The following is a 26,527-nucleotide window of genomic DNA, read 5'->3' on the forward strand; positions in this document are numbered from 1 at the left end:
TTGGAGCATGGAGTTTATGGCTTGCCACAGAGCAGGAGTGTCAAACTCATTTTCACCGAGGGCCACATAGGCATCGTGGTTTTCCTCAAAGGGCCAGATATAACTCATACATGTAACTAAATGTAATAAAAAAATAAATGTAGGTACTCCTTAATGTTAAATAAATGATTATTTATAATAACTTTTTAAAGTGACAATTACAGTTGCATAGAAAACGTTTGTTTGTTTAAATTTGATTCTGTCAGGTTAGGTTATATGGACAGTGTTTAAGCACTAATGTACAGTTGCCCAATCTGACATTTCAAGTCCAATTCCCCCTAGAAATGAATAAATACACACCAATTTTTATTTTTTATTGTAAGAAATTAAAAACTTTAATGGTCTCATGGGCCACATAAAATGACATGGTGGGCCACATTTGAGTTTGACACATGTGCCATAGAGCTTCTACATCACAACTAAAGCTTTTGCCATGCCATATATTTTTCCTTTATGTCATCCATCATCAGAAATGTTTGAAAACAATATTTTCATTGGAGTGGGTCTTTAAGGGTTTGAAAAATGAAATGCAGCCATTAATGTTCAGATTAGGAAATACAAGACCTCATAAAGTAGAATATATATACTCGCCCCTTTCGTTGCTTTAATATCTGTTAATGGTTGTGAAGGACGAACAGCCAAATGAGGACAACGGAAAATTTGATCAAAAACAAAGGTTTTATTAAAAAAAAAAGAAAATATACAAACTTTTTTTCCAGATGGGTTAATCAAACAGAATCAACTCTAGTAATCAACCAGACTTTACCAACTGAAGAAACCATCTAACAAACGGACCTGATAAAAAGACATCAGGAGTACATATATGGAGGGGACGTGGGGGGGGGTCAAACGTTTGAGAAAGACCACACACAAGACTAAAGTATCCTTTGTTTGTCATTCAATGAAAAGAAACAAATATTACACAAAAAAGATGAACATAAATCTTTAACAAGCCAACTGAACTAAAGAAAATTGACGGTTTAATTAGTTTATAGTTTGTCCCCTAGGAAACTTGGTTAGATGGCACCTGCCCAAGTACCTGCACTGAGGTATTTAGAGGTTTTGCCTTCTGGGTTGCCTCTTTTGGCCTCAGAGCAGAACTCCAGGAGCAGAACCTCAGCCACACCTGCAGAGACCAACATCCTGCAATACTGGCTACTAAAACCAGGTGATATTCATTAAACAAATTAAAGAACAAGCTGAGTAAACTGTTCAAAAATGTTCAAATGTATGGACCACACATTAATACTATTGTGTTATGAAAACACCTAATATTTTAAGTTCAAAAAGTATGTATTTCTTTGATAATTTGATAAAATAAAGAGACTAAAATTGTAAATGTATTCAAAGAAAAGAAAATAATGCAGGGCATGAGAGTTCAACACTGTTTTGCAGTGTATGCAGCCGACAATATGGTAATGCCACAAAGTTTTTGTAAACTTCATGTTACACAAAAAGGTCCCATCCTATTTCAGTGCACTGAGGACATTTGATGAAAAAAGTACATGAGTTTATTTTTCATGCCTGGTTCCCATTAATATTTTATTATTAGATCTGAGTGCCAGAAATGTCTGTTGGGAGTGAGGCAACAATATAGAACGTTTAAGAACTTGCTGGCTGAGACAGTGAGGTCAATAAATGGATCAACTGTTAGTTATATAATTTATCTATATCTAAGTCTGGATTTTAAAAAAAAACATAACATGCACCTTCGATCTAGTCATCTGAAAACCACCAACCAGGAAACTACAGCTTATTCAGAACCAGGACCAGAGAAGTAGACCACATCAGTCCAGTTCTGAGGGCTTTACATGGGCTGCCTGTCTGCCAGAGGATAGACTTTAAAGTTGTGTTGCTGGTTTATAAAGTTTTAAAAGGTTTAGCACCAAAATACATGATTGACCTCCTGACCCCGTATGTACCAGCCTGGCCTCTCCAGTCATCTGGATCCAGTCTTTTGTCAGGTTCTAGAGTCAAAACAAACACGGAGAAGCTGCATTCAGCTTCTATGCTCCACAGATCTGGAACAATCTTCCAGAAAGCCTTAGATCAGCCGAAGCATTTTATTTTTAGTTTATGTAAATCTAGGTTAAAGTCCCTCAGCTGTCTCAGCATTTGCTTAGTTTATATTCAAAAGTTTACATTTGCACTGTTACTTTAGGCTCACTTTGAATTTGTTTCTTTCAAATTTCTTTAATGTTTTTTATTTTTATGATCTCACCTTTTAATATTTCTAATAAATATTTCTTTTAATGTTTTAAGTAAAGCACTTTGAATTGCCTTCGTATACAAACTGTACTATACAAACAAACTAGTCTTACCTTACCTTAACAATCACATTTACACAACTTAAAAAAATGATAACAATGAAGGTGAGGGTACGGGGAAATTACATTCTTGCCAGTGTATAGTAGTGGTTCACAATCAAGGCCAAATTTAGAGATTCAAATATCACATGAATAATACACAAAATGATATTCAGTAACTAAAACCACATAAAAAACAAACAGACATTGAACAAACTTGAAAATACTGTATAAACATTTGACAAACTATTTTTTCCAGGGGTCCTGTTGCAAGAACAAACTGATAACTATCAAATAAAAGCACACTGCGAAAGTTCTGCTCAGCAGGATCTTCAGCATTTCGCTCAAGACCCGCTACATAGGTTTGTGACATTAACACACAAACAAAAACAAAGAAAAAACACATATTTCTTCCTCTAGAGTCTTTGGTAAATTTAGCTGTATGTTTCATGGAAACCTTTGAACAGAAAAAGTAAAAAAAAACAATTCCATACACCCTGTCATAACCCATATAGGTCTGCTAAATTTAGGACGTATCCCACAGTCTCAAGTCTCATTAACAGCATGACAATATGTCACACAAAGCACTTTCAAATCACACATCCCATTAATGGCCTGTATCTAAGACTCAGGACTTCTAAAAGCCCACACGTCATCTGTAAAACAGATCAACTTCACCATTTTAGCTCTGTTTTTTAAACTAATGTCCAGAAAAGTCACTTCAAAAGAAGGCACACACTCTGCATCCAGGAAATCAGCAGATGTGTGTTTTATTGTGCTGCTTCTTCAGTCTCTACATATCAACAAGTCTTTGTTCTACATGTGACACCTTCAATGACAGGAGTCAAACGCATATCTGGCCACGCCTCCATGGAGCTCCACCTCTGTTTCAGACCAAGCGAGGACGTCCCCTTGCAGGTGGCTGCTGCAGGACGCCAGGCTGTAGATGTCATCAGCACTCAGGACACGGGACCACATGTGAAGCTCTGACATCTCCCCCACGTATGACTGGGTGACATCGAAACGACCCCCCAGAGTGTCCTGAACAGACAGGATGCAAACTTGGTCAAAGCCTGGTCTGCAATCATGATCATTTCATCTGTTTCTGTTCTTTTCTGAGTCTTTCTTTATCTTACCTGCTCCTGTCCCAGAATGAAGACCCCCCCAGGTTTGATAGGGTGCCAAGGGGAGAGGTTGGTGCCAGTTCCCTTCTGGACTCCGTCCTGATAGGCCTCCCACTGCCCATCCCTTGTAGTCCATGTCACACACACATGGTGCCACTTCCCATCACTTAGAGATAAGGGCAGCGACACAGCCTGTGGTTGGAGAAACCTTATCAAACAAGGTATGGATCTGCATCCTTTTAAAACCCTTCCTGTGCTAAAAAATTGAAAAGTTAGCATCTGTCAGAGGGTTTATTTTCTGCTGATTGTGTAAAGGTATACACACATTAAACCATCTCTACGGAGCACTGGACATGACTACCAGTACTCAAAAAAAAATAAAATTGTTCCCTTAAGTTAATCATTTGTGGCTCGAACAAACATTTACGTGGACAAATTAGAATTTTGTGCAAAGAAATTAGTAGTAGGAATTACTGATAATGAAATACTAATTTGCAAAAATAGAAAAAAAATGCTAATTTGCGCAAACAAATTGCCAATAAAATGCCAACTTGTGGCCACAAATGATCAATTGTTTGGAACAAATTTTTTTTAATGACCACGGCTCTGCACACTTTTGTATCCTAATTTGTGAGCTTTATAATTTCTCAGTTAAACCCAAACTCCATCAATTTGAAATAATTCAAATCCTAAATTTATCTTCTACAAAGCTATCAGATTTGTATCCATTTTTTTAATGATAATAACAAAATTTAAAGTGAGCTTTATTATCAGGAGTGGTAGTACAGTACAGTTAGTAGATTTAGTAATAATTTAACGTAGATTAAGTTTTATTTCCTGGAAAAATTCTTAAAAAATATATAAGGTTTTATGTTATTTTTATATACAGTATCCATAGATTTTTATAATGTCTGTTATATCTCCTCCTGCGAAACGTGGAATTTTTTTTTGAAAAACAAAAGTCCACTTGACTTGTGTCTAAGTGCCAAATTGCTGACAGTGGAAGAGCTTGTGACAGTGTTCTCTAACCTTGTCGTCAATAAGCAGCTCGATGGGGTTGTTCCCCCACTCGATCAGCACCAGTTCATTAGCCTGTCCGGGTGCAGAGTAAGAAAAAGGCGTTCCCAGTCCGGGCCCCACCCCAGCCTTCATCCAAAGACACAGAGTGAGAGCAAAGATCTCCTGCAGCAGCGTCCTCTTCATGCGTCCGTGCATATAGTTGGTCCTCATGGGGAAACTGATCTGGAAGGCATCCAGGCTCTGGGTGTTCTTCCTTACAGAACCTGTTTAAGACAAGTACACTTACAAAGTCTCTGAAAGGCCAATTAAAACTTTTTATTTGTTCTCTATTTTGAGTTGTTTAAATTTAAAGAAGACGTTCTATATATCTTGTGAAAATCTTTTTAAAGTTGATTTTTGTTCATGTTTTAATCAGAAACTTCCGTGGCAATCGTTGAAGGCTTTTCTTGATCTCTTCATGTTGTATAGGACATGTCTATAGAAAGCAGCTGGAGGAAATGCAGATGGTGAAGTTGTTTACCTGTGAGCTGCAGCTGGTTGAGCATCGTCTCCAGCTTGTTGGAGTGGGAGCCAGTTCGAGGCCCCGGCACACTGTACCCTGTGTGTGGTAGGTAGCCATGACTGTCTGCCTCATTGTCGTGGTGATCAGCATCCTCCCCATCATCATGATGGTGATTGTCGTGCTCGCCGTCTAAATCCTGATTATCGTGGTGGTCGTCGTCGTGATGATCCATGTGGTTTCCGGTGTCTTCGTGTCCAGCGTCGCCCTTGTGGTCATCGTTGTGGTGGTTGTCGGTGGGATGTTCACCGTGGTCCCTGTGAGTGGCGTCATCGTCGTGATGTTCGGGGTTGTTGTTGTGGTGGTGCAGCTGCTCCTCCAGAGTGCTGATCTTCCGCTGCAGCAGCTCCCTCAGAGAGCTGGAGTATGCGGTGGAGGAGTTCCTTTTCTGCATGGAGAGGTGAAAAAGGTCAAGTCTTTTTAACATGACACCCTTTAACATTTAAGGTTGCTGGCCTAGCATTAAATGTGGGGATAAGTTAGTCTGCTTTTCAACGACTGCTTCCCCGCCACTCAGGTAATCCAAGCTTTGTGCTGGCTGATTAACAGGCTGTCATGGGAGATCACGATAATTGCTGCTGATCTTGGACTCCCCCTATTCTTTTACTCCTCAAATCCTCCTGTCTGCAAAAAGGACAATGAATTTGGTTGAATTAAAGCTAAATTAGAAAAAAATGGGCAGGTATTCAGAAAGCCACCTAGACGGAAGATATCAAACTAATTTACGCAGGATTTTTAGGTGTTGAGTTCACTTTTGGACTGTTTGCTGCTGAAGAACACCGGAGTGAGTCTGCTCACAGAGAAGTAAAGGCCTTAATGAGATTAAACCACTCATTGTTCTTTGTCAGAGGTACTCAGACATAGACTTTAACAGACAGCTTTGTGACAGCAGCAGCATGAAAGCCCTCAGAACAGTAAAGACACGTGGACACGACACGCCCCCGCCACCCGGATTTATAGCTCCTCATCATACTTTCTTTCAAAGTTTTTCTTTCTTTAGTTTCCGCCTGTCCATCAGCTGCCCACCTGTAAGTTGTCCAGTCTCTCCTTCAGCACCAGCAGCATCCCCTCCATCTGTTCCATCGATGATGTGCTGTCCCCCGGTGTCATGTGTTTTTCTTTGCCGTGCCCTCTGTCAGATTTTTGGCCCCCCGCAGAGGAAGGATAGACTGGTGAGTCCGGTTGGAGGTTGCCGTTACCATGGTGACCCAGCCGGTTGCTATAGTGTCCTTCATCGGTGTGCGGGTGGTGAGGGGCCATGTCTGGGTGATGCGAGTGCGGTGACACGCCCCGGCCGAAGGCCTCACACATGCTGAGCTTGGCTGTCAGTTCTCTGATGGCCTCCCTCTGGTCCAGGATTATCTCTTTCTGTTGGACAAGGCTCTCCCTGAGGTGGAGGATAGTGGCTTTGGCTTCATCATTCACCCCCCACCAACTGCTGGGAGGTGTGTTTTGATGTCCCGGTCCATTGGGCCCGGGTGCCCCGACCCCAGGACCTGTGGTGGAGAAACAGGAAGGATCGGCATCCGCGGGAAGTGGGGTGCAAATAAAGCGTGGGTGGGCTCCATAGTCGTGCTCAGATCCTGCAGCCATACATGCATGGTTAAGAATGGAAAACACTAAGAAGAGAAGCTGAAGAGGGTTCCTCATGATCTCCATTCACACTTCACCAGCGAAAGCCTGAATTTACTTCAGAGTTTGTGATGCCAGTTAGAAGAAAGATGGTTTTGACTTCTTTGTTGTAAAGAAAACATCAGCAGGGAAATTTTCTGAGAATCAGTTTGTTCCAGGCTGGATCTTCAAGCGCTTGACCTTCCTCTCCGAATGAATGAGTAAAACCTGTAAAACAGAGAACATAACATCAGAGAGCGCCTATCTAAACACCCAAACTAAACATTGGACACAGACAGGAGTGGCTATTGCTGTATCCGTGCTTCAGGGTTGGTACGCTTACTTTCAAGTTATATTGACTCTTTGACTCTTTCCTATTTCCAGCTTTCAATTGGCACAAAATAACAACAAAAAGCCTCTTCCTCAGCAGGATGTGATGACAGTGTTGAACGCCTCACCGAGACATCTGCAGCCCGCGTCATTGCCTTGTTAGCACCATTAGAGGTCCCGAAACAACCAAGGTCTTTCCAAAGAAGGATTAAGAGCAGGTCAAAGCGCAGACGCTCTGACCTTAGCTGTTGTCCCATTCTTGCATGGCTGAAGCGCCGACTTGAGTCCACGTTGTTTCGGCATCAGAGGGAAGCTGACCTCTGGGTGTCATGTCCTTTATTATACAGGAGCGGCATTTTGAAATGGCACGCACGTGACGTGGCAGCTTAACCCTACTGACCCCCTGGTGATCACAGTGACCATTCCCACTGGTGAGTGTGTGTCTGTTTGCAGCAGAGTGTGTGTGTGCATCCACGTATGATTCAGGGTTTTATCAATAATAATGCACAGACATTTGAACAGCACAGCTTTTATGTAAAGATTTTGTAAATATCCAATTTACAAAAACAAATTGTGACAAATTGTGTCAGAAGAAATGCAAAAACCGAAAAGAGGAGAAAAAGGCCCTTTTTGGGGAACTTTTCTGGCCGTTCTTTTCTGGCTGTTGCTGCCGTCTGAGTTGCGATTTATCAGGCTTAAGAGGACAGATGGTCAAGACGCAGATTCGTGTCACACCCAATCTCCATCTTTTAGCCCTTCATCACCACCCGCAGGTCTTCAAATTAACCTAATTACAAACAGTTGCTGGGCTAACTTCTTCTAGTTGGCTTGCACACTCTCCTGCATGTGTGTGTGTGAGAAAGGTAATCCATCATGAATATGGAGGTGCTGCTCCACCCCAGGAACATATGGTCGAGGTGGACATTTAAGAAGTCCGATTAGCCTTGAGGTAAAAAAACTGGCAAGTGCAGTTAGACATGTGATTAAAAGTCAGCTGATTCGGACACAGTGGCGTTAAAACTGTCACCATGTCAGTGTGTTACAAGATTAGATCAGCATCGTTTTGGCTGAGCATCTCACTAGTTTGAATGTTTCAGGATTACTTCTAAAATTAAACATAAAAAACTGTTTTCATGTCTTTCATGTTTTAAAATTTATCAGCATGGGCAAATTTAAGTTTTTCTTAGGTTGCATGATTTAGTTTAACTTTTAAATTAATCCTTTTATTGTGCATGCGTGGGTTTTCTCCGAGGACTCCGGCTTCCTCACACCATCCAAAAACATGCTTCACGGGTTAATTGATTACTCTAGATTGCCCCTAAGTGTGAATGTGACTGCGACAGACTGGTGACCTGTCCAGGATGTGCCCTGCCTTCGCCCACAAGTGGCCGGGGATAGGCTCCGGCAACCCCGTTACCCCGAAAGGGACAAAACGGGTTTAGAAGATGGAAAGGAAAAAAAATCATTTAAAAAGGACAAATTCTCTCTGAGAGAAAACCTTTCCAGCTGTCAGATTATTCAAGTTATTACCAAAATCAGAGGCACATATCCAAAAATCACCATTTTTAGGCAAAGAAAGAACATTTTTATGAACTTCTTGCCTACTCAGAATTTTCATTTTTTTTGACAGTTTAGTTTAGTTTAGTTTAGTTTAGTTTAGTTTAGTTTAGTTTAGTTTACTAAATATTACATTTGAATCTTCCAATTCAAATATTTTGTTGGTTCTTGGATTATTTTAGCGCAGCTTTGATGGACATTTTTAATGCAAACAGAGGCCAAAAAGCTACAACACATCACATTTACATAACTCTATGCATTTACCCATAATGAAACGCGTATGCTTCTTTACAGTGTTGATTTTCAATTTTAAAACTGAACATCAATTTCCATTTGGATCATTAAAAGCTTACATTAACTTGTGCATATTTTGCACAAATCAGAGATTGTGGAAATAACCTTTTAGTTTTTAATTAGTTAAAAAGCCTTTCCAACCATGAGGCACATACATATATATGAGTAGTAGAGAGCTTACCTCAGCCTCGTGTCCACTCACTGAGAGGGTTAGTCCGCCTCCTTCCACGCTGATCAGATTGAGAGAGATTTACTCCAGAGAGGGGTTCATCCTCCCTCCTCTGACTGTCTCCATCTCCTTCTATTCTCCTCCTTCTGTTCCTTTTTATTTGTTCTTGTAAGTCCACACCCCGTTTGCCTTTAGACCTCGTCACAATTCCTCCCTTTTTTACGTTTTTCTTCTGTTGCAGATATTACCAATAAACCTAACTCAGTCAAGCACCGCGGCAAATTTATTTTTCTTTTTTGGAAGTTTTTAAAAAATTCATTCACTTCAGTTCCCTTCAGTCCGTTCAGCTGTGTTTAGAAACCACTGTCCTGACTGGATGCTCCTCTGGCTGACAGCGAAGGAAGCAGCAGCAGCAGCAGCAGCAGGACAGCAGATGGCTAATTTAGCCCAAAATCAAAAAAACAAATAAACAAAGAAGCCAGAGTCTTGATTACAGAGCAGACACTAATACTTACAGTAGAGATAACCACTTTGTACTTAGTGACATTTGTCATCAAACGTGAATCTGCTTATAACAAACCAGCAAAATGCAAAAAGAAAGTTGGTGTTTAAAATCGGACTCTGGCATCAAAAACTGACAAAAATGTCCAAGTTATGTCTGCTAAATATATTTTGACAAAATCTATAAGTGTTATTGACCAATTTTAATTATTAAAACTGAATACTTTGAGTGTTTTGCCATTTAATTTGTAAAAAGAGATTAAGATTTAAAGACATCCTCCTTGATGAAAAAACAAGTGACTGTATACAAGAAATGATCCAGAGTTGTTAAGCAAATATACCAGATCCTATAGAGTCCATAGTTAAGTAACAAACATAATACAAGACATTTTAAAATGTTTTTGGTTCTTATTTTTCCTGAAAATATTATTAACCCCTTTCAGGGGAATTCTGTTGCTGATCTTGAAGGAAAAAGCTTTTTAAGCCTGTTGAGGTTCTTTCCAAGACTGGATGATCAACAGAGCTAAAATAAACAAGTGGGTCTTTATCATTTTTCATATAAAATGCAATTTAAAAGACTTTATAGAGATACAAAGCAAGGTCTGCCTATCCAGAGTTTCTAAAGAAGCTGAGGGCTAATAACATCAGAGTGTGTCTCAGTCCCCGTCTTCTAGAAACAGTGTCCCACATGTTTAAATGGTTTCTCTGCTTTAACACACCTGATCCGGTTCATCTGCTCCAAGCTGAGCTCTCCAAAAGCCTGTTAGTGACACGCTCCTTTTAATCTGTAGTGTTGAAGCAAGGAAACAAGTAAAACCTGGAGTCCAGAGGTACTTGAAGACTAAAAAAAAAAGAACCTCTGAAACATGCTGGTGAAAGGGCTTTGGTTTGGTTTTGGAGCATATTTCCATGATGCACAAACCACAAACACTGACTTCTTTTTTAAGAAATACAAAATGTTGTCGTCAGCTCATCAGAAGGTCATTTATTAAGACCATTTCAATCATGAAAATATTTTTTACTTTTAAATTATTGTTTTTGTTTTTGGGGAGGAACAGTCCTGATTCATTCTGTCAGAAATATCGTTTAAGCAACTGAAATATGGAGAGGAGACCTCATCATTTCATCATACAATCCCATTTTTGGACTTAAAACATGTTTTTTATAAAAGTATTTAGTCAAGACATTCGGATAATCCTTTACACTTAAACAAACACTTCATCTGTTTACTGATGCTGTGTCTGATAACATGATTACAGATGGTGGACATGCGGATGACTCATGCTTCCTTTTATCGATTAATAGGTCAGTGCCTGTCGGGTTCTCCTGTCTGTCAATCTCCTTAGCTGGTGTGCATTAGGCTCAAAGGAAAGGAGTTCAGAACAGCAGACTTTACGGCTGCGATACGAGGACACGAGACAGCAGACGCTCCTCCGTCCCCCACAACACTCCACAGATGATGCTCGACGGCTGAAGTGATCTGGAGGTCACACCGCTGTCTTTCATGAAGAGAGATGTTTCCGGATTACATGCTGACGAGGAAAGCAAAGAGCAAAGAGAACTCAACGTTTAGTAGAGTTTGAGGGTTTGAGATGCTGTGATGACGCTTAGCTTTCAGAAAACGACAGCTCTGGTTTTGAAGACATTCACTGGTTGTTCCATAGTTTTCTCCCTTTACTGGAGGGAGAAAAGAGCAGTTCAGCCGCCTCCTGAAAGTGTGTGATCCCATAAATTGCCTCTTTTTTTTGTCTCCGGGACACACTTTATGCCAGTTATCAGCATATTTTTAAATTGTTCAGGGCAAGCTGATACTTTTGTGTGAGGTAGGATGTGAATAATACAATCTACAAAATGACTTATTTTTATCCAGACTCATGTTTATTTTTTGCTTTATTTAAAGTCTCTAACGCACATGAAATATGTCTCAGCCCAAAAATTCTTCACCCATTTTGTTTCATATTTGACAGCAACAACAAACTCACCTTTAGCACAAACTTGGATGTAGATCAGTGGACACACATTATTTATCATAGTTGATATTAATTAAAGAATGTTTGATCAATTAGTTCATGATGAGGCTTTGTATGCTTGTGAACATCAGCGTGAGTTGTTTTTGAACACAGTTGTTAAGTTTGGTAAGACCTTCCAGATGATTCTTCCTCTGCAGAAGCAGAACGAACCTGTCAATTTTTTAGCGCTGAGCTGGCACATGGATTTGGAAAGAAGCGTGTGTTTTATGAGGTTACAACTATTTCCAAAGGAGAGATTTTACGCACTATTGTAACTATATTAAAGGTCTAGGGAAAATTTAAACAAGAATTTAGAAAAAATATTCAGGGATGATAGTTTCAGCGTAAACTTAAGTAATGATGAATAAAAGGGAAATGCTCAAAAGTTTCTGGATACACCCGCTCAGTTGTCTTTATGCCCTTTCAATTATTGGCAGATATGTAATTCCATACAGAATCCAAAAGTTTCTACAGCAAATGTAAATCTGATAGTCTTAAATGCCACTTTAATTTTGGGAAAATTGATTATAAAAAAAGGATTTTGTGGACAATCATTTGTAAATAACAAAAACCAAGAGATGTCAAATCTGAAAAAAAATAGCTTTTTAAACCAAGAGATATCAAATCTGGTAAAAATAGCTTTTTGGAATACTTCTAATAATTATGTTATAGAATTCTTTTTTTGCCATTAGGTGTAACATTATTAATACATTCTGGTGATGTTACGATAACTTTTGCATAAATGAGTAACATGATATCTCAGAGTTATGGAACAGCATTACAATTCTTTAAAAGATACATTTAAATTAACCCTTTTAAGCAAAGCATTAAAATCAACGCCCATATTTCATGTCAGTGACAAATCAAATCTCAAATTAACTTATTTTGAAATTTTTAAGCGTTTAGTGTAATTCTCCTATTCATCCACAAGGTGAAGCCATGTGGTCTAAAGTTGTGGCTGATCTGTACTCCTCAACACAGAATTTGTTTGTTAAGCCATAACAGGCTATTTTAAAACATAAAAGACACATAAACATATGATTGGATATTCCTTTAGCTTTATGGGTATCATTTTGATTCATATTGATTTTTTTGGGGGGTATTTTTTTGTTGGTGTACTTTGATTTAACTCGTAACTTTAAAAGAAAGATGCAGCTACAAATGATGTTTTAAAATAATTGATACCTTTTGCCAGATCTACGTTTTTACAACATTCTAAACGTTATCTATTGATTAAATATTCCCTTGTAAATTTTTGGTGATTGGAGCCCTGGTGAAAACACTCTGAAATGGCTTTGTGTGGGAAAACTTCAGAAAGTTTTTAACAGTTAATCCTTGTTAGAGGTAACTTCCCTGTTTTGTGTTTCGGAGCAAAGTTCACTTAAGCTGTCATAAGATATTTGTAAAATTATTGGTCATGATGGTTTTTGTTTTCCTTTTCTTTAAACTTTTACAATTGTTTAGTCTGGGTTTTGATATCGTTCTCTTTAACTTGATTTAATCGATGGTTACAAAAAACATAATTTCTTAAAAGATCAGTGCCTAATTTCTAAATGTTAGTAGAAATCCATTTTGATTAGTTTGCCAATTCATTTTTAAAAGCTTCATTCTCACCCTGAACAGTTGTTTTTTTGTGCAATCAAACCAAGGACTGTAGATATAATCAGGACTAACGGTCTCCCTGTAGTCAGAGCATGAAGTGAATTAAAGAAATGTAAGGTAAGATCTGTCTATCAACGGTACATGTCTGAGGTTTCCACTCTTATTTACATTTTCTGTGGTGTTTGATTTCACGCTTACACTGAATTTGTGACATATACTCCTGGTAATCCATACTTTTCTAACAGTAGGCAAATATTGAAACAAATGGTTTGTTAGCCATTTCTCAAACGTCCAATGAACAAGAAACTTTTCCAACCCAGTTCCATGAATCTTTTGCAGAAAATGCTTCATTAAATAAGTTACCTCATCACTTAAAATAGGTGATATGAGCTGAAAATCCCTGATTTCTGATCTGGGTTTTCCAAAAGTCTTCATGTTATGGAGCTACAGGATTTAAAAGATGTAATTTCGTTTTATTTCCTTTAAAATAAAATCTTTGGGCACTTACTTTGCTGCGACCCCTGTATGCCCCTGCAATATAAACTTGTCTGAGGAGAGACAAAGGAAAATTTACCAGTATATGAAGCAGAAATGTAAATTTGGAGATACCATTTAATGTGGTTCAAGGTGGTCTGATCTTTCCAATAATTTAGACCTTTTTTTTTGGCTCATACTTTGCTTTCAAAAGGCTAAAATTAAAAACTGTTTACATGTATTTATGTAAACAGATGACAGAGAAGGTGCAAATATGATTGGTTAGTGATAAATTTTAGTAAAAGAAAAGTAATTAGATAAATGTATTTAGAAAGTATAAGAAAACCACAGATGATGTCATTATTAGGTCCAAAAAAATACACCAAAAATGATTTATATCTAAGGATTCATCTGGGTAACATGTCTTTTTTTTTCTGATGGTATATTTTTTCGTATAAAATTTAAGGAAGGGAATTGTTTAGTTGTTTTTTTCCATTCAATTTTAGACACGATTCTTTATTTTTCAATTGAATTTTTCTGCTAGTATCATGACTTTTCTTTAACTTCCTTTGCCTTTTGATTTTACCTTGGCAATTAATGACAAATTTAACATTTAAAGGTGTAACAAACACTCAGTTTTTCATCATTAGCTTTCTTAAAGAGTTGCTTTATAACAAAGTACACAAACTTGCAGCAAATCCTGATACCCCAGTAGGGCTCAAGATGCATCAGCTAGCAGCCTTTGGAATAACTATTGGAAGAAAAGTTTTTTTTTTGTTTTTTTTTTAGTTGCTCATGTTTTAGGTATCTTTTAAACTCCTCTTAAGCAGACTTTTATGTCAAATCTCAGCCTTTAATCTCTGCCTGGTTATTACAGTAAATGAAAGGCCTCGCTGTGTCCATGCAGGGGCCTCCACCACCTCCTCCTCTTCTGCGAGTGGGGAGCAGGAATGTGTGATGGGCCGCTTGTAAGTAGGCCAACGATAGGCCGGGCTTTGCTGCTCTGTCTTAAAAAGTTCAAGTCATTATTCTCCCCTTGCCGGCTATTCACTCCAAGTCCTGTTGGCTCATTGTTATTCTGCCCAAGTGAGTGAGGGGCTGCGAAAAGGCGAGGTGGATTGCAGTTTCCTTCGGCAAAGGAACTGATGGAGGTGCTTTTGTGACCGTGTTTCGGGGGCCCAAAGGCACGTCGGTAATCGGCTCAGTAATGAGGAAAGGTACAGAACGGCACTGAATATCTGACCCCGATTCCTGGGAGTGAGGAAAGACAGAGAGAGGGAGTGGGGCATGTGGAAAAAGGGGGTGGAAGGGAGGTGAGATTTAGTGCCTTGCTGGATGAAACAACCCCCCACAAACTAACGGAGGAGGGAAAGTGTCCTTATAGAAAGAAAGGAAGGGGTGCTCGAGTGTTCACTGAGGACTCAAAGAACCACATTTGGTTACAATGTGCACAGAAAAGGTATGTAACTTCTCACATAATTATTGGGTATTTTCCAGTTTTTACTGTGAAAACTGATAATGAAGATCAACAGGTAGTTGATGTTATATGTTCAGGTTTTTTAAGTATTTACTCAAAACTGTTAGATTCAGTCATTTATTAAATCTTTAACATTTAAAAGCAGCTTAAGAGACTTAAAAGTCTCATTTCTGCATCTTTTAATGCATAATTTAATCAGCAATATTTGCTTTTACTGTTAAATGCATTCACCATTTAAATGCCATTTGGTGCAAGCGAGAAATCCTTACATTTCAAGTTTTGAAATACCTTTCTCTTTAAAGAAAAGGTCCTGAGGTATTCTTGGCAGCAAATTTTTATATTTCAGAATAAAATTGATACTTTTTGTCCTTTGGTGCAAATTTACAGCGCCACATGAATGCACCTTCTGTATCTCTCACCAACCACCTGCACACTTTTCCTGCAGCATCCCGACACAAGCACAGCATTCTTTGGAGGGTTAAATATTCACACTGAAATGCCTCATTTATCCTCACAACTTCTTTTTATATTTGATTGGGCAGAAAGTACAAAAAGAAAAGTGACAAATTTTGAAAAAGAAATACCTTTTTTCCTGCTTATCTAACAAGTACAGCTTTCGTTTGAGTGTTCGTAATGGGCAAAAGCCTGGAAATATTTACTTTTAGCTTAGTGGATCTGAGTCTGTTTTATAATCTTGTTATGATTAAAAACTCAGCGGTCAAATCCACACTGGAAATCCTCTCTGCCCTACAGCAGTTTCCGTCTTGGTCGTCTCCTCTTTCCATGAAAAACATGAACGGCGCTTGTTTGTTCAGCAGTCTGACACCTGCGACTTCGCCTGGAAGAGTCCATTGTTCTTATCTGAAATGCTGAAACTTGTCTGGCACATGAATCTTGAAGAAATATTTGGGTTGCTGTTACGCTGTGAAGTGATAGTGTAGGAACTTGACATGACCAAAGACTGTCCATCACTTGTGATAGTCTGGACAGCGGCCTTAAAAGTGCTCCCTTCTGACCTCTTTGCAAAGTTTAATGAAGAAATGCAGACAGGTCAGACATTTTTTCCTGAAAATATGCCAGAATAGTCTTCTTTCTTCTTTCTGAGGTACTCGGGTAAATCAAATTCTTTGTTTTTCTTTTTCTTTTAGGAGTTTGGTGACTTCTGCAAAGCTTAGGCAAGAGGGCACAGGAGGGAAAGAACATCCTAGAATACATATTCCAAACCAGAAGGAAAAGAAAAATGTCCCGAACTGAAGAAGTCAACAAGATGACAGAAAATGTTTACAAGGTAAAACTGTCTTTTCTTGTGTGCAAATTCGGTGCGCAGTGTGTAAACACACTTTGCATATGTACTTTTAATGTACTTAACAGACTTTTTTTTTTTCAACAGGGCATTCTGGACCAGTTCAACCCCAGTCTGAAGAACTTTGTGACCATGGGGAAGCATTACGAGAAGGCCCTGACAGGTGATTTTGTCCTGCCAAAGTGCTTTTTCCCTGTAAACATTTTTCATTTTTAATTAAAACTCCCCTCCTCCTGCAGGAGTGACCGTAGCTGCCAAAGGCTACTTCGACGCTCTGGTGAAGCTTGGAGAGCTGGCCAGTGACAGCCAAGGCTCCAAAGAGCTTGGTGAGAGGGCGGTTAGTGGAGACGGAGAGACTAAGACATACAGAGGAGTTTATGGGGAGGGGGGTGAAGATGATAGCTGGCGTGAGAATTGGGGGAAATGTCCGAGTGTGTTGCATGTGTTTGTGAGGGAAGAGATGAGGACGGGAGCGCATGAGGAAACGTTGAAGCAAAAGAACAGAGAAAAGGGGAGAGTAGAGCCATTGTTGGGAGATTAACAACACCACATGATCTCATTGTAATGCTGAAAACGGTGGGGGAGGCAGGCAGGAGTGTCGGAGGGCGAGATGCCAGCCACCACCAACTGAATGACCAAGGGAGGGGCATGCGGCCACTTTGTAACACAGAAACCCAGCAAGTTTTCTCATATTTTTGTTGGTTTATGTGGTTTAATCTTCACTGACATACAGGGGTTTTTATTGGTCCACATATTTTATATGATAAATTGTTCTTTGTGTGTATTTTTATTTTTTTTAAAAACAGCAAAATATGTGAATTTTTTGTTGCTGACTTTGCTCCTCTCAGGAGACACCCTGTTTCAGATGGCCGAGGTGCACCGGCAGATCCAGGTGCAGCTGGAAGACGTGGTGAGGAAGATGCCAAAGAATAACCTAAAGTTTATCTGGTTGAATGCAGTCTGAGACCATAATGAGGAAGTGCTGCATGGTGACTTTATTCCTTTTTTTTTAGGTTTTTAAATGATTTTTATTATTCTTCTACAGCTCAAGCTGTTCCATTCTGAGATGCTCACCCAGCTGGAGCAGAAGCTGGAACTGGACATCAAATATCTCACTGTAAGTTCATTATCAGTGCATTCTTACCAGTTATATTCACTCTGTTACATTTACTAGAACAGGGGTCTGCAACCTGTAACACAAAAAAAGGCCATTTGGTCCAGTTTCTTACTGACCAAAACCCAACAAGAGCTGCAAAGTCCCACTTTCCATTTAGGAAAAAACATGTTGTTTCTTCATAAGGTGAGATGAGATAATCCTTTTATTCAACCTGCAATGAAGAAATGCCAATGTTGCAACAGCAGTACAGATAGAAAGGTAGAAAAGAGCAGGATTGTATGTGCAGGTCAAAAAGATTAAACCTGTTACGTATTTACAAATACTTGCAATGCAAGTAATAATTTTTGTATTTATTTATTAAAAATAGAGGAAAGCTCTACATGCACAGGTTTGTAGCCTTAGCTAATTTTCATCCTTTGTCCCGCTGACCATGGCCAGCCACGGATGACCATAAATTAGAAAATTGCAGCAGTGGTTTTAATGTTTTTAAAAGTTGCACAACAACAACATATTTTAAAGTGACATGGAGCAAGGAGCAAAGTGACTGAGGTAACAAATCTCCAGTGGGAGCATCTTTCGTTGGAGAGTCTTGCAGCAGCAGGTAGGAATGACCCACAATGCCCCTCTTTCATTGACCTGGGGCGTCCATTAAGCCATTCACTTATAACTTTTTCATTATATTTACAATATTTGAATCATAACAGTTTTATGTGATTCTATAACCATTTTAACTCCTTTTCTATTTGACAGCACATACCCGTTCCTTTCAAAATAAAATGTAATCTGAATTTACTTGAATTAAAAATGCAAGAAAGTCAAATCAAACACAACATTTTCCTTCATTAGGATTTTGTGTCACTGTCACTTTTGTTCTCCTTTTACTATCAAATGTAAACATGACAACATTAGTGAATAATTCTTTTATTAATCTGTAAATGCAATTATGTACTTTAAGAAAGTTGCCTCTGAACAGCAGCTGTCGTGCAGCAGAAGATTAGAATATGTGCTATTAGCTAATAAAAACAAAAAAAAACACACCCAAAAAACACACAAAGAAACCCTTTTACCATGATTTTGCTCAGTTAACTGACATGTTAAAAATTTGAACCTAAAATGTATTAATCTGAAACCAATTTACCAAAACTACAAACCAATTTTTACTCAGATATTTGTTGTGCTTCAAAGCAAGAAAGCCACAAAAGAGGAATAAAAGAGTTGCATTGTAGACCCCTGTACTAGACTACTCCTAAGTGTGGTCTTACTGCACCTTCGTTTGTATTTTTACCGGAGAAGATTGTGATAAAGGCCCACTACTCCCATTCTGCAACACCAGGCTACATTTGTTTATCTTTTTCATCTAAAATCAGGGATTATATTATTGTTATTGGAAAAACTGCAAATAAAGGAATGTTCCTTTTAAAGTATGTTTTTTACATTTGAACATGTAAATTTAAGTTCTGATTTATTTTTTTCAAAACAATACATATGTAACTATGCGTGATTGGTTCTGCCCCCCCCCCCCCCCCCCCACTGATTTGATTAAATAACTGGAAGACTACATTTTATCTGAGTAAGATTTTGAGGTAATGATACTCTTGCTTCCTAACTTTAGGCTACTCTACCCATGTCTGAATTTGACATGGGGACTGTAAAATGGTATTTAAGATTTATTTATTTGTTTATAGAAAAAATGCTAATGAAATTAGGTAGTTATAAAGATTATTTATCATTGACACACTAAGCATTGTCCGAAGTATTAACAACATACTTTAGCTTCAAGCAAATATTTTATTAGATATATAATTTTAAAATTGAATCAGTTAGTTCAAAAGGGGCCCAAGTCCACAATTTTTCAAAACAGAGATGTTATATGTTCTATGGTCTTCAAGGGAAAAGCTATCTGATTATGTGCAAAAAAGTCCCAAGTCCGTTGTAGTGTGTTGACTATGCTTGACATTTAAAATGTATTAAGTGCAAAATGCCTAGATTTGGGCCTCTCTTGCATGGGTTTTGCTTTATCCCATAGATGGCAGCACTAGTTATCCAATATGGCAGCACCCCTGTTTAATTCAAGAAGGGCCTAAGTCCAGAGACTTTAGTTTGCTAGTCCTCTGAAATTATAAAATTGAGGTGCTTCATATTATAGCATTTGTAAGATATGAACTGGTGCTAAATCTGTGTAAAGTATTAATCATTTGGTGTAGCCTCCCTTTAAGCTATGCAATTAAAATCATTTCCTGGAAAAACAAACCTCTTGGACTTGGGCCCCTTTTGAACTAACCGATTCAATTGTTATATACAGTAGGCCAACATATAGGCCTATATAACAATGGTGAGATGAAAATACAAAAATCAAACCACAAAGCATTTGTTTAGCATTGACTTTGAATTGTGAAAAAAAGCAACATACAATTTACATGAAAGTGTCTGGGATTATTTGGTTTCAAATGAACATGGAAAGGTGGGATTATTAACAAATATAAGTTTATGTGGAGGGGCCTAATTTGATACTCAACAATTTCAATCATTTTAGAAAAATAATCACAGTTCTAAGTGGTTTAAACTCATGACTTAAAATTATGAATGATCCTGTGTCTTAGCTTTTCATCTATCTTCTCTTCAGGCGACCTTAAAGAAGTATCAGAGCGAGCGGAGGTCTCAGACCGAGTCCATCGAGCGCTGCCAGTCCCAGCTGAAGAAACTCCGTAGGAAGAGCCAGGGCAGCCGCCACCCAAACAAATATGGTGATCGAGAGATGCAGGTATATGAACCATGAGAGCTCAATCCAACAATTGATGAGTCAAAGTGACAGACACATTTTTATTTTATTTTTCTATTGACACTTACTAAAAAAAAAGGATGCCAAACCACTCAGTGGGCATTATGGCAGATTTAAAAAAAAAACAACAGTGGAGTGAGCGTTTGTAAGGGAAATGGGGCAGATTGAACCAGATTACAGAAAATCTTATTTAATCATTTTTAAGGAAGCAATGAACTCCATGCACATCTTTCTGTAAGAAGTCTAAAGATAACAAATGTGACATTCAATATAATGACCACAAGACGAACAATCTAGAAATATAGGAATACGTGATAGTAAGCATAATTGATAGGCTAATTACAGTATTTAGGAATCTGCTAAAAACACTGCAAGCTGTCCTAATAATGGTAAAAAGCCAAATGAAATTGAACAATTTCTGTATACATGTATGCACAGGTCTGAATTTACAATTTGGGGTTTTTCTTTCAGTTTGTGGAGCTGATGAGTCGCCGCCAAGTGGAGCTGGATTCATTGGTTGCTACCGGCTACAAATCTGCTCTGACTGAGGAGAGGAGGCGATACTGCTTCCTAGTGGACAGACAGTGCTGTGTCACCAAACTGCTGATAAACTATCACTCTAAGGTGCTTTGTGTTCATCCATTCAATCTTCTGCATTTCTCATTTGTGACACAAAAGTGCATGATTACCTTTTAATATACTGACAAGTATGAGAAGGAAAAACTGAAAGACGTAATTTTCTCTGGTTTTGGCTTAAAAAGATTATACATTTATGAACAGGCAGCACATCATTGGAATAATAAACTCTTTTTTTAAAATCTGATCATTTCTAAAGTTTGTGACGACTAACAGCTAATGCAAATATACTTCTATTTTTCTGAAAAACAAATACAGGTAGTCAGTTTTTTATCTCCAGAGAGATGGAAAATGTGTTTACTCTTAGACTGTATTCCCAATGCAGAGTGCGTGACCACATCTTCAGAGCTTTTTCTTAATTCTTTTCCAGGTTAGAGAGCTTCTCTCGCAGAAACTTTCCTCTTGGCAGCAGTCTTGTTCTCAGCCAACAAAGCTGCCAGAGCGAGCCCTCAACCTGCTGCGTCACACTGCGCCACAAAGTCCAGGGGCTGCTGGGGTCGCCGAGGTCCTCCGTCACACCAAGATTGGATCCAGTCACCCTGAGCAAGTCAGATCCTGTTTATTCATGACAGCTTGGGTCATTGTTGTCATTTTTCCTTTAAAAATGTACAATCTAATGGGCTTTTTTTAACAGCTGCTATTCCAGCGTGTATGTTGTTACAACTGAAAAAGTCAAAAATCTCAAACTTCTTTATATTGTTTTTTTATTATATTTTTTTTAAATTAAAGTTTAAAATAAATCTTTGGGGATGTATTTTTAGTTGCTATGCTCTGTTCTTGGTATTTCAGAGAGTTTCTGTACAAGAGGTTCCTCCTCTGCTGAACGGAGACTCCAGCCGTTCCCAGCAGCAGCGTCTGGTCCCCGCCTCAGGTTCCCAGACCGATACTGGTCCTCAGGGTTCACCCCAGACTTCCCACTCTGCATCCTCCAACGGAGGAGCTGCTGGAAGCTCATCCCAAGGAGCATCTCCTCAACGTGCCAGCACACCCCAGAGTGCATCAGCCAGCCCACTCCCTGATGGCGTTGACAACATTTCTTCATCCATACCTGCAACATCCAGCAGCTCCCTGCAGCAGGGCTCTCTCCTGCCGGCCACAAACACATCCAATCTCTCTCCAAGCCTCATCCCCTCCACAGTCATGTCACTGAGCCAGATCTCCCCCACCAGCGGCTCCTCGCAGGGCATGACGGTCCCAATCCCCCACAGTGCTCCTCACAGTCCTCCACTGTCCCACAGTGCTCCTCTCTCCAGGGCCATGACCCCTGTGCAGATGCTGCATCCGCAGGTGGGACCAGGAGGAAGCAACACCCTGTCTCTGTCACATAACCCCTGGATGCTCAAAGCTGCAGAGATGTCTGCTACTGCAACTCTTCCCCTGCCGAGAAGACCAGTCAGTGAAATGAGACTGGGAGGCTTTCAGGGTAAGATTTAGAACTGTGCAGCCTTTATGCCCAGTAGCTTCCATCTCATTGTCATATTTTTATTCCTCAATGTAGGCTCCAGTCTCCCCAGGAGCCTGCCTTTATCTGGGGTTACACGAGTGGAAGCTATGTTTGCTCACACACCTGGGGCGTTGGAGGGTGTAGGTGGAAATATTGGGGGCGGGGCTTGCCTACTTCACTTTGTACCTGGTGACAACATCACCCTGCTGATCTCTGAGCCCAGGGACGGGTGGCACTACGGTCAAAATGAACGCACCGGACGGTATGAGCTGCTTTACTAAAATGCAGAGTATCTAAGAAACTCGCTACCACACATAATTATTGTTATTATAATTATGAAGTCATATTTTTCCCTTATAGAAAAGGCTGGTTCCCATTCTCCTACACTCAACCACAGCACAGCAGGATAGATCAGCTGGAGCGGTAAGCAGCAAAAGATCAAACTTTTATTTGTGCTAAGATTGTTTTAAGAATTTTATTTCCATTAAGCTTCCTCACTTTGTTCAGTTGTTTTACTACTTATTTTATTTGCAGCACTTAGGAGGTTTGACAGATTTACATGCAAATATATTAAAGTTCTTCTTTGTGCTCAACATGTCCAATTTTGCACTTATTGCATCATTTTGTCTTCCTCTTTTTTCAATGCTTTCTCAAAACTGTTTTTTGTTAACGACACAAAATCAATCCTTCCTGTATTTTCTTTCCTCTGAATATTCTTTCCTTTCTGTCTGCGGCCTTTTCCTGTAGCTCTCTCTTCTTATCTAAGGCTAACAGCACCAGTACAGGACAGCTGGACAAACTTGTGTCTTCGAGCCTCACTCCTGAGTCAGAGGAGGAGCGCGCTCTTCCTCCCCAGAGGGTCAGCACCTTCCGCCCTCGCCCGTACAGCATGGCCGACAGTAACAAGGTCAGAAACGTGAGCAGATGAGAGGTTATGGGTTAGAGCTGACACTGTAAAGTGTCACCATATGGTATTTTAAGTCTGTAAAAAATAATTAGTATTTTTCATACACCCAAATCAATGTTGAGAGATGCAGAAACTTTGCACACAATAAAAAAAAAGAAATGCAGTCATTGCTCTCTTTTTTTCTGCAGATCACCTCAGATTTGGCCTCCTCGCCTCCTTCTCCCACCAGGTAATGCTTTACATTTTTATCTGTAACTCTGTAGGACATTCAGCCGTCAGCAACATCTAGCTCATCACGCCTTCCTTGCAGGCCTAATCCTTTTGCCCATGTCCGACTCAGAAAAACCATCACCAACGACCGCTCGGCTCCCATCATCGAGTGAGTCTCAATAGACGGCTGAGGTTTCATCTGCCCGTCAGGCCTGAGGTTGAGGCCTGGAAACACCACACCTGTCTGTGCTTTCCAACAGCAATCTACACCGGATGTTGTATTTTTAAATATAGACATTCGCATCTTGTGTTTCATGTGAAAGAAGAAATTATTTACTGCATTACTGTGGCTCATCTTATGGATGTGACAGCACTTTTGTTTGATTATAGAGTTTTTTTAGGACTAAAGAAAGACCACAGCTGGAAAGCTGCTGTTACAAAAACATAAAAAGTGGATTATTTTCTTAGAGTTTGAGCCCATTGTGCTGTGCCCCACTGGTCCAAAGTGTCTAACATTTCCTCATTTGTCCTAATTTGTTTATAGGGCTCATTGTTTTAAGCCACAACTTTTCTTTAGGGGACTGGATCCTGCATTAGCAGGCTGGACGTTAACTGTTGCAAGATATTGAGAAGAGGACAGGCTCCTTCTCTGTTACAGTATTAATTTGAATAAGAAAAGTGCGTATTTGCTTTTTTAATTAACTGGCTGGGAAAGCCTTTCAAATATATTGTGTTTTGATTAAAGATATTTTAGATACGATACTTTAATAATAAATCTGACATGAAAGTTTTGAGTTTTTAAACTGTGAAAAATTCCCCCACTGGAAATAGAAGGAAAAAAACTGAAGAACACACAAATAAAGCTCACAAACGTCATAAATTAGTAGCTGAATGGCTGGACAGTAGGAAGAGGAATGTAGTTTGAGAAAGTTGCATGTTGTGGAGGGTTCCAAGTCCCACGATTGGGAGGTTTGCATGCTTAGTCTTGGGATTTTAGACTTTTTATCTTAGTCCCAGATTAAACCTCTTAGGACATGCCGTCCACATCGGTGGACATCACATTTGGGTTATATTACTGCTTTATTTCCCCAGTAAAGCAGGTAATTCTGCTTTACTGGGGCCCTGTGACTATGTGTGTAGAGGGTTAGCTCAAATTCTAGCTCGGGGCTTAAGAGGTTAAAGCCATACACCACCTCAATAACAAGACTGCAGTTGTGGTTATCAGCCAGACTGAGCCAAATCTTGAAGTAAGATGTGAAAAGTGAAAGCGGATCAACAGACCAAGTCGAATGGAGAAATGTATCTATGAAAGTGATGAAGAAAGCATTGGAGAAGTTGTCCAACGCCTGAGCAAGTGTCCACAGTAAACTAGAGACATTCAGAGTAGTATTCTGATGACAAATCCCAATTCAAGCATCATTTTTATCCAAACTGACTTTTATTTTTTGTTTTTACTGCTGGAAATCGCTCTGATCTTTCTGCACCTTGAAGATACAAGATTTCACACATTGATGTTTTATAAAATAATTTCTAAAGACGAATATTACTTTGTGTTTTACTACATCACTGACAGTAACAAAATGATTGTTTGAATTTGTAAATAATGTTAAAAAATAAAAACACCTGTGATCATTAGAATTATATTTCAATAGATTTAAAGTGATCTTTCCCTTTGGATGAACTTCTTCCTTTGGAGATCAAACAGAAAAGCAACAGCCAAAACCACCCATTCTCAATACAAAATTAAAATGACAAATTATAAGTAGAATGTTTCTATTTTAATAATAGAAAAGCATCGCCGAGAACTGTTCACACAAGCAATCCAATGTTGAATAAAACTTATTTTGGTCAAAAGTTATTTGAAATTATTTTTTAAGAACTTGTCTTTATGCACATAGTTTATAAAAATCCATAAATTACATATTAGCTGTTATTTCTCAAGCCATAGATGAGTTCAAAAGAGAATATTAATGCAACCATGTACCTAGAGTTGTGTAACAGTATGTCAGCAGCAAAAATCCCAGCTTTCTATGAAGTATTTCTGTTTTCCATGTGGAATCCTAAAATTTTTTTTCAGTGTTTCACCTTCTTCTTACAGCTGGAAAAACATGCACATAGGGTGGATCACCAATTTATAGTATATCTTTACAGCATTGAACTTTAAGCTGCAGCAAGAAAAACCTGAATGGAAAAAGTCAAGCTTTGGTTTTGTTCTTACATTTTATTTTTTCAGAAGCCTTTCTTTATGAAATACAATAAGAGATTCCCATGGCAGTCTGATATTTTTCCATAGCAGCTTTAGTGTCTTTGAAGTGAAATAATTGTTTAAGTTTTGGATCATCTCTTGGTTGTTGGTTCTGTAAAGGCTAAATGCATCACTGTGAACACATTACCAGACTGTTTTAATAATATGCCAATCATGTACTCTGATAAAGAGCACTAAATTATTAAATGTGGAGATGTGAAATAAAAGTGCTCGGATATGTTTTGTCGCAAAAGTATGTTATAAAACGCAACAAAGGAGTTTCTGGAATAAATGTTAAGTGTGCGTTTGTATTTGCAGCCCGTAAGCACACTCTAACATGGTTTGCTTACAGGTTCAGTGGCACAACATGCTTTGTGCAGTAAAAGCTTGCAGATTATTGTGCTTCTTTGAGAGTACATCTATGTCAGCATGAAACCAGGAAGTTCCCCTCAGCAATGTTAATCTGATTGCAGCTTTGCCAAACTGAGCTTGCAGTGAAGGATCAGAACGCTGCAGAAGATTATCAAACCTGAGCTTTCTGAAAGAAAAATTAGTCTGCCATCAGTAATGAAAGTGTTTTAGTTCTTAGAACTGGTTCATTGACGGCCATCATACACTTTTTAAAAACTCTGGACTTTATGAAGATTTATTTCTTTTCACTTGACAATTTAACCCTTGTGCTATCTTAGATGACCCCACCCTTACATTGACGTGTTCTCCCTACCATGACAAAGGTGGATTAAGGTGGAAAGATTTCATGTAATCCTTGGACACCAGTGAGGTTCACAAATCATTGAAGAAAAAAGGTTCAGAG

At 38.9% G+C, this 26,527-nt stretch overlaps 2 protein-coding genes across 8 annotated transcripts; one reads left to right on the plus strand and one right to left on the minus strand.

Annotated features, from left to right (window-relative positions):
* Positions 1 to 698: 698 nt before the first annotated feature.
* On the minus strand, positions 699 to 9,142 carry LOC101160759 (neuronal pentraxin-2). The gene is made up of 6 exons (XM_004078169.5): positions 9,022 to 9,142; positions 6,075 to 6,887; positions 5,010 to 5,436; positions 4,499 to 4,752; positions 3,482 to 3,661; positions 699 to 3,386 (listed from the first exon to the last, which is right to left on the minus strand). The coding sequence occupies exons 2-6, from the start codon at positions 6,705 to 6,707 to the stop codon at positions 3,177 to 3,179; spliced, it is 1,704 nt and encodes a 567-aa protein (XP_004078217.1). The 5' UTR covers positions 6,708 to 6,887; positions 9,022 to 9,142; the 3' UTR covers positions 699 to 3,176.
* Positions 3,572 to 25,940, plus strand: zgc:158689 (BAR/IMD domain-containing adapter protein 2). 7 transcript variants are annotated; one of them, XM_078932714.1, is made up of 16 exons: positions 3,578 to 3,690; positions 7,337 to 7,420; positions 16,221 to 16,360; positions 16,463 to 16,538; positions 16,615 to 16,701; positions 17,224 to 17,285; positions 17,421 to 17,492; positions 20,116 to 20,253; positions 20,743 to 20,895; positions 21,278 to 21,454; positions 21,697 to 22,330; positions 22,406 to 22,613; positions 22,712 to 22,774; positions 23,099 to 23,258; positions 23,447 to 23,487; positions 23,569 to 25,940. In XM_078932714.1, exons 3-16 carry the CDS (start codon positions 16,313 to 16,315, stop codon positions 23,639 to 23,641), a joined length of 1,992 nt encoding a protein of 663 aa, XP_078788840.1. In that variant the 5' UTR covers positions 3,578 to 3,690; positions 7,337 to 7,420; positions 16,221 to 16,312; the 3' UTR covers positions 23,642 to 25,940. The 7 variants fall into 7 exon arrangements, with proteins under 7 accessions (XP_078788841.1, XP_078788840.1, XP_078788839.1 ...); XM_078932713.1 differs by lacking the exon at positions 3,578 to 3,690 and adding an exon at positions 4,984 to 5,096; XM_078932715.1 differs by lacking the exon at positions 7,337 to 7,420 and having other exon boundaries at positions 3,572 to 3,690.
* Positions 25,941 to 26,527: the final 587 nt, after the last annotated feature.

Source organism: Oryzias latipes, chromosome 16 (genome assembly GCF_053564925.1).
Source record: "Oryzias latipes strain Hd-rR chromosome 16, Olatipes_Hd-rR_3.1".
In the NCBI taxonomy this organism is placed as follows: Eukaryota; Metazoa; Chordata; class Actinopteri; order Beloniformes; family Adrianichthyidae; genus Oryzias; species Oryzias latipes.